This window comes from Tupaia chinensis, unplaced genomic scaffold (genome assembly GCF_000334495.1).
Source record: "Tupaia chinensis unplaced genomic scaffold, TupChi_1.0 Scaffold146140_1, whole genome shotgun sequence".
Classification (NCBI taxonomy): Eukaryota; Metazoa; Chordata; class Mammalia; order Scandentia; family Tupaiidae; genus Tupaia; species Tupaia belangeri.
Window position 1 is genome coordinate 4,436,099 of NW_006205995.1, and position 7,248 is coordinate 4,443,346.

The 7,248-nt window shown below is 40.1% G+C and overlaps 1 protein-coding gene across 1 annotated transcript in view; it reads left to right on the forward strand.

Annotated features, from left to right (window-relative positions):
• CEP152 (centrosomal protein 152) overlaps positions 1-7,033 on the forward strand; it is a 95,260-nt gene extending 88,227 nt beyond the window's left edge. The window contains exons 25-27 of the mRNA XM_014584253.1: positions 1,562-1,718; positions 1,966-2,069; positions 5,693-7,033. Of these exons, the coding sequence (XP_014439739.1) occupies positions 1,562-1,718; positions 1,966-2,069; positions 5,693-6,732 (1,301 nt within the window). The 3' untranslated portion in view covers positions 6,733-7,033. The remainder of the gene's footprint in view (positions 1-1,561; positions 1,719-1,965; positions 2,070-5,692) is intronic.
• The last annotated feature ends 215 nt before the right edge of the window (positions 7,034-7,248 follow it).

Genomic DNA, 7,248 nt, shown 5'->3' on the forward strand with positions numbered 1-7,248 from the left:
CATTTTCTCTTCTACATCTGAGATTCTATTTTCTGTATGATCTAGTCTGCTTTTAATACTTTCAAGGGAAATTTTGACTTCTTGTATTATAGCCTTCATCTCTAACAGTTCCATCTGATTCTTTTGTAAAGTGTGAAATTCCTCTTTTAGATCTTGCATGAATTTCCTCACCTCCTGGAACTCTTCAACTCCGTTCTCCTTCCTCTTCAGCAGTTCCTTGTCTCTCTTCTCTTCCATCTCTGTTAGCTTTGCCATTATGAATGTTCTGAAATCTTCCCTTTTTTTTGGAGAGGTTTTACGCTATAGGGCATGTGCGCTCGCCAGACAGAGAGAGACATAGAGACAGAAAGCGAGAAATCACCCCCTAGAGGGGATGGTCACGCCGCAATCTCTTCTTCTCCATTCTCCTCTCGGGATCTTGGGCATGCACGCACACGTGCCCGCTGTGAGTTTTAAGCCACCGGGTCCAGGACACGAACCGCAGTCGACTACGTGGGAGTCCAGCAACATAGCCATTACGCTAACTGCTGGTTCCCAATGTTCTGAATTCTTTATCAGACATTTCCATTGAACTGTGTGTGGATGAAGAGGAGTTATCCTTTTCCCTTGGAGGAGAGGTATTTTCCTGCTTCCCCATATTTCTTGTGGTCCTGCAGCGATTTCTAGTCGTCTGGTGGATGGTCAGTTTCTTCCCAAACTTGGAAGTTCAATCACGCGAGTTTTGTGTACTGAATTATCAGTGGGACCTCTTCATTTCTCAGTTTCCCTCAAAATGGCTAGATCGCAGGAGCCATGGAGCTGTCTCTTGCAGAAGGCCTGTTCTGGCATTGACCCTTTTGAGGGTACTGTCTTTCTCTCTCTCTCTCTTTTCCCTCTGTTCTACTTGCTTATGGAAGAAATAAATTATAAAAAGGAGAGAGAACTTGAGAGCTATGAACTATGTTCATATGTAAATTTCAGATGGCAATTGTCTCATCTCCATGTATGCAGTAGCATTTTGTACTTTCTCATGGATTGTAATACTATATTTAGTTAAATACTCAGTAAGAGTAATACTCGGTAACACTGGTGAAAGAATTGAATAAATAATTTATTTTTAGAACCAAAGAGAAGAATATGACTCACTTTAGTTTATATTGACTCCTTCTGTACTTGTCTTTTGCTGTCTGCTTTTCTCTTCCTTTCTGCATCACCCTTCCTGTATCTTTTTCTCTTAACTGGATATAATGTACATTTGAAATGTGAAAGTTTCTGTGCCTCATATTTGTGGTATTTTCTTTCCTAAGTGTTTTAGAATATGACAGAATTTCTCTGGAGAATATGCCACATTTCCTTACCATATGTAACTATCATCATTCCAGAAGGGCTTATAGATTACTTCTCTTTTGAGTTACCAAAAGGGTACTCTGAAATATTCCATTTTAGCGAATGTGGAACATATACAGTTTAAGCTATACCTCCAACTATTTTATCTCCCAGAAAATTGGTATGAAATCCTACTGTTAGGTTCCTGAAAAAGTGCTAATAAACGTGTTCGATGGGGATTTCTTACTCCCTGTAGGTGACATGCTTCGTTATATTCAGGAAAGTAAGGAAAGAGCTGCAGAAATGGTAAAAGCAGAAGTATTACGAGAACGTCAAGAAACTGCCCGAAAGATGCGCAAATACTATTTGATTTGCCTCCAACAGATTTTGCAGGATGATGTGAAAGAAGGAGGGTAAGTTGATTCTAAGCAAACATTGTGTCCTGAGAATACCAGGACAGCATGCTGTCATTTTCTAAGCATTCTCCTTAACCACAAAGTTAACTATTTCTACATGATCAGCCGCTTGGGGGTTGAGAGGCTCATGGCTGTGCTACCCTACATGTTGGCAGAGCTAATGGGAAAACAGAACTCCTGGGGCTAAGGAAACTCATTTTTTCCTTTAAACTGTATTAAGTTAATATTCTGGAATTCCCCACAGGGCTGAGAAAAAGATTATGAATGCTGCTAGCAAACTTGCTACAATGGCAAAATTGCTGGAAACTCCTATTTCTGAAAGATCCCGGAACAAATCTACATGGTCAGGTATGTCAAAATGAGTCACTTGAATGGTTTTTCTCTCTCTTCTTTTGAATATTTAATATTTTAATATGAAAATGAGTAGGGAATGTCAGGAGTGGGAGTTAATTTAGAAAGTTCTGTATGCTTTTCTTAACTGGTAATGTATGAAGAAGAGTGTTGAGTTTCCAGTTCAAGAAGGCAGACTGGAAATGCCCATCCCATTCCCATTGCTGCTTCCAACCCTAGAAATGATAGAGAAGATTTCAACAAAAAGGAAAGGATTTAAAAAAGAAGAAATTATAACTGGGGTTTAAAAGGTTGCAATGGATAGACCAGAAACTATAGGAAATCCCTGAAAGAAAGAAGACAATATAGGATTGAAAATGGAAGCCTCATTTCAAAACCGGCAGAAGATGACAGCCACAATATCCAGATTGTTCCACGTGTGAAGGTTCCACTGTTCAGAAAGGGTAGTAGGCCTAGAGATACCTATAGAGTAACTGGTCGACATTCTAGAGCAACAGCAGCCTCGTGGGGCCATCCTGTATTTCTTCTCCCTCTCTACAACTCCACTATATTGGACTGGGCAACAGCAATAGAAAACAAAGAGCCTGGGTACTGGGCAGTGCCCTAGGTGCTAGCCACCCTAGGAAGGAACTGGGAGCCCACAGGCACAGAGTACCAGCTATTAGATCTTCCTACCGCGCAGCTCATTCTCCCCCTAAAGCCTTTAAGCAAACAGCACAAACACATATTATATTCAGGGCATTCGTAGATAAGCATTTAACCAAAAATCACCATATACATAAGAAAGCCGTCACCATGGAAAACCAAACAAACTAACAACAAAACAAAACAAAATAGAACTTATTTCTAAGGGAATAGAATTAATAGAACAAATGATAGACCCTGAGAATGTTAAAAGGTATGATATTGTTAGCTATAAGAGGATATGGTAGAGGAAACTAAAGATATACTTAGATTGTGCCTGTTTTCAAGGAGAGGATATAGAAACTGATCATAGCCATTGCTAGAAAAAATACAGGTTTAAATATATGTGTTAAAAATTTTAGGATAACCAACAAAGAAATAAAAATAGAGTATTTGACCTTCAAATAGGTAGTGAAAAAACCTAGATGAGATTTTTTCTTTTTTTCTTTTTTTGGAGAGGTTTTTGCTACAGGGCACATGTGCTCACCAGAAAGACAGAGAGAGACAGAGAGACAGAAAGCAAGAAATCACCCCCCAGAGGGGATGGCCACACCGCAGTCCCTTCTCTTCCATTCTCCTCTTGGGATCTTGGGCATGCACGCACACGCGCCCAGCGTGAGTTTAAGCCACAGGTCCAGGACTTAAACTACAGTTGACTACATGGGATTCCGGCGACATAGCCATTATGGCATCTGCTGTTCCCTCAAGTTTTAAAATATGTGGACATTTGTTATTTTTAGAAGTACATCTACAATTCAAAATGATGGAATGGAGAGTAAAATACCAAGCAAATGCAGTGTTTATATTAGGTAAATTGTAGAAATAACTACAATATCAGATAAATTAGAGTTTGCGTTAAAAAAGAAAAAGGTGCGAGTCCAGCAGCTGGCATAACAGTTATGTCACTAGATTCCCACACAGTTGACTTCAAGTCCCAGACCCAGTGGCTTAAATAATCATGCCAGGCACATGTGTGTGCGTGCCTAAGATCCTGGGAAGATAATGGAGGGGAAGGGATTGTGGCGTGGCCATCCCCCCTAGGGGGTGATTTCTCACTTTCCTTCTCACTGTCTCTGTCTCTCTCTGGCAAGTGTACATACCCTGAGGCAAACCTCTGCCAAAAAAAAAGAAAAAGACAAAAAGGTGATAATGTATAGTGACTATAGTTTATATCTCCTAAGAAGGTATATATTGCTTCTTTCTATGCATAACATAGCTTTAGAGTATATAAAGCCAGAGCTGATAGAAATACACACACAAAAAATTGGTAAATTCCCAATTACACTGGGGGATTTTTTTAACATACCAGGGGACTGCAAAAAAATGAGTATATTTGGTCAAAATTTTTTTTTCTAATGCTTTTGCCATAGGGTGCAAGCACTTGCCAGAGAGAGACAGTGAGAAGGAAAGTGAGAAATCACCTCCCAGGAAGGATGACCATGCCGCAATCTCTTCCTCTCCATTCTCCTCCTGTTGGGAGTTTTGGGCACGTACCCAATGTCCAGTGAGATTTTTCAAGCCACCAGATCTGGAACTCGAACTGTGGTCAGCCATATGGGAGTCTGGTGCCTTAACTACCATGCCATCTGCTGGCTCCAGTGTAAAAAGTTTTGTAATTCATGCATAATTTTTTCATGTTACATGTTTTTCCATGAACTTTAACTCTGTTGGAAAATGGGATTATTGAACTTTTGGGAAACTTGAAGCGGGGATTGTTCAGAACTCCATGAGTCTGCTATTGGTAAACATTTCTTGTATAGAAACACAGAAATTATTTGTATAAATTTTGGAATGGTGGGGCTAGCAGGTGGTGGTGTAGTGGTTAAAGTGCTGGACTCCCATGTGGTCAACTGCCCTTCAAGTCCTGGACTGGCGGCTTGAAACTCTTGCCAGGCATGTGTGCTCCCGAAATCCCAAAAGGAGAATGGAGGAGAAGGGATTGTTGCATAACCATTCCCCTTGGGGAGTAATTTCTTGCTTTCTGTCTCTCTGTCTCTCTGTCAAGTGCATTGCCCCTATCAAAAAATCTCTCTCAAAAAAGAAAAAACAAGGGACCAGCAGTTGGCATAATGGCTATGTCGCTGGACTCCCACGTAGTGGACTGCAGTTCAAATCTTGGACCCGGTGGCTTAAACTCACGCTGGGTGCGTGTGCATGTGTGCCCAAGATCCTGAGAGGAGAATGGGGGAGAAGGGATTGCAGCATGGCCATCCCCCCTGGGGGGTGATTTCTCGCTTTCTGTCTCTCTGTCTCTCTCTGTCTTTCTGGCGAGGGCACGTGCCCTATAGCAAAAACCTAAAAACCTAAAAAAAAAAAACTGGAATGGTCATAGGAACTTTTGGTATAGAAGGGTGACAAGAAAATAATTTTCTAGATTTGTGTACTAGTGTGCACATAATGTTCCCAGTGGAAGCAAATCCTTTTCATGGACTCCAGGGACCAAGGTGTGCTATTCTAAGATATGATACCTCTAGTTCTGTGCAATGTGGCTTCTTGACTCCAATCAGATTTAATGCCGTAGCCAATTAAACAAGATACTTTTACAGGTTGTGTGTGTGTGTGTGTGTGTGTGTGTGTGTGTGTGTGTGTAGATATTGAATAGGTAGGGTTTTCCAGTAAATTATCTTCAACAGAAACTCAACATCAAAATCAGGATTGAAAACACTGCAACTGACTCTCAAAATGCTGTAATACCAATTGCAGAAAATGAGATCAGGTGGACAGCAATAATAACATATCAGATTTCTGTAACAAAATTACTGTGCTTTATCTATGGATGTCTATAAAAGCATATTTTTAAATGTTCAGCATTGACGTATTTTCTTTGAGAATTATTAAAGTATATACATACACTTTGAAAATACATTAAAAACCTTTTTCTTCTTCTCTTTAAATGTTCATTTTCCCCTAATTTTGTGTTCCTTTGCACGTTGTAGCACTGCCCCTGACTTCAGAGATGCTGACTGGAGGTGAAAAGTCAAAAAGAAGTGATGTGAATGAGAACATACCACGTTGCATTGAAAGCAAATCAAACAGTGTAAAAACTATCCCCAGAGGTACATGCGAACAAGTTCCTAAGAGAAGAGCTGCCTGTAACTTACAAAGGCGGTTAGAGGACTCAGAGCACGGGGACGCAAAGCACGTGTGTTCCAAAGGGTCGCATTTGGACTTTCAGTTTGGGGACACCAGCTGCAAACACCAAGACATTTTGCCAAGGAATATTTCTCCTGAGTTTGTTCCTTGGGAAGGTGAAGGAGGCTTTGGCTTGCACGGGAAGAAAGACCTACTCAGTGATGCTGGTTCTGAGTCACTTCCGCATTCAGTCGAATACCCCTTTCTTGGAAACTTTGGAAAGAAACCCTCACCTAGAAATACCCCTAGTCTTTCTGAATCAGGATCCACACATACAGCCTCTCGAAGTCCTAATGAAAGACCTGGTTTAAAAGTATATAAATGTAACCCAGTAATGGAAAGTAAAAATGCTGCCTCTGAGAAAAATCAAGGTTTGGGTGTTCAGGAAGCTCCAGTGAAGGATGGAGGGGACCTAAGTGATTCCTTAAGCTGGCATTCCAACAGTGCAACTTTACCATGTAGCAGTCAAGAAACGTCATTCTTACATAGTAAGGCACAAGGAACTCTGGATTTCCTAGGTGAATCTGTTCATTTCAAACAGTTCTCAGCAACCGATTGTCTTTCAGATACAGAGAAAAAGAATAGGATTTGTCCACCGATGACATGTCAGAGTGATCATGCTCCAGACCTGCCAGAAGAAACCACGTATTCCCAGCCAGGGAAGACCAGTGTGACTCTTGGATACCCATCTCATCTGAAGGGTGATATATTGAAGTCAGATTTCAAAAAAACGAGCAGTACAGGACCATCTTCAGTGTGTCTACAGCCTTCAAGAAAGTTAATCGCTCCTCTCTCTAGCCAGCAAGATAGTGGTTTTGATAGTCCATTTGTCAATCTAGACTAATTTTGTTGTACAGTATTTAAGAAGAATCAGTAATATATGGACAACAGAACTGGAAGGAAAGACTTCATACTGAAAAAAGTGTGGGCTCTGCCTATTTTGAGATGTTTTAATAACATCTGTTACATGAGTAAAGCATTCTCATAAAATGACTTGAGATATTTATGTTGCCTTAATCTTCCAAAGGCCTGATGGTAGATGTGTAATTGTTTTCGTGTGATGTGTCTATTTGGTTGCTAAGCCATATATTTTTATACTTTAAATCATCTCACTCTGCAGTGTTAAATTATTTAAATAAACTTGCATATGGTCTGTGGAATTGTTATGATTTATTTTGCACTAAATAGTATAGAAATGTTATATTGATGTTTGAAATTCACCCATAAAAATATATAAACTTTATTTGTATGATCAGCCAAATTCAATTTTTCAAATTGGCATGTTTAATGAGGCTCCAGGACATTAGACATAACTTTTCCTGGAAATATCTACTCAAAATTTTGATCCTTGCCTTCAATT